General features: G+C 57.6%; 1 protein-coding gene across 1 annotated transcript in view; it reads right to left on the bottom strand.

The window, feature by feature from the left end:
- Positions 1 to 483: 483 nt before the first annotated feature.
- Positions 484 to 554, bottom strand: part of MCIDAS (multiciliate differentiation and DNA synthesis associated cell cycle protein) — a 2,244-nt gene continuing 2,173 nt past the window's right edge. The window contains 1 exon segment of the mRNA XM_026062705.1: positions 484 to 546. Coding sequence (XP_025918490.1) covers positions 484 to 546 — 63 coding nt within the window.

The raw sequence follows: 554 nt of genomic DNA, 5'->3' as shown, positions 1-554 counted from the left end.
TCTTAAGCACTGTCTAATCATCACACAGAGTGCAAGAATACCCCTACAGCTGCACACACGAGTGACAATAAGTGCAATTTTGTAGACCTTCTAGGTTTAATATTCCATGATTGAGAAGGTGTATCACGTTTAATCTGCTTTGGGCGGTGCGTTCATCTCGACACGCGCCGTCCCTAATCGCTATCCTACGAGTTACGTTTTTCTATTCAACCGAGCAAAATCTCTGGATAAAGCCGGGCAGCTTTTCATTTAAGGGCATCTCGGCGGTCACTACATTCGTTAACAAATCGTTGAGGGCGAGCCACCAACTCCAGAAGCACAGCTCTGCAGAAAAGCTTGCAGCCCCGACAGCCGCACCGCCTAAGGCTCGCACGAAGGGGAGCAAGCGTCCTGGCCGCCTGCACGCATACGCACGTCCCTCCAGCCTCCGAAACGGGAAGCCCGGACACCGCGTCCGGCGAGCGGGAGCCCCCGGGCGCGGGCTCAGCGCGGCACCCAGCGGAAGCGGTAGCCGCCGCCGGCCGTGCGCAGGCTGAAGGCGCTGCCCTGCGGGA

Source organism: Apteryx rowi, unplaced genomic scaffold (genome assembly GCF_003343035.1).
Source record: "Apteryx rowi isolate R43461 unplaced genomic scaffold, aptRow1 scaffold_192, whole genome shotgun sequence".
NCBI lineage: Eukaryota > Metazoa > Chordata > Aves > Apterygiformes > Apterygidae > Apteryx > Apteryx rowi.
This window is presented reverse-complemented; position numbering and strand designations above follow the sequence as displayed.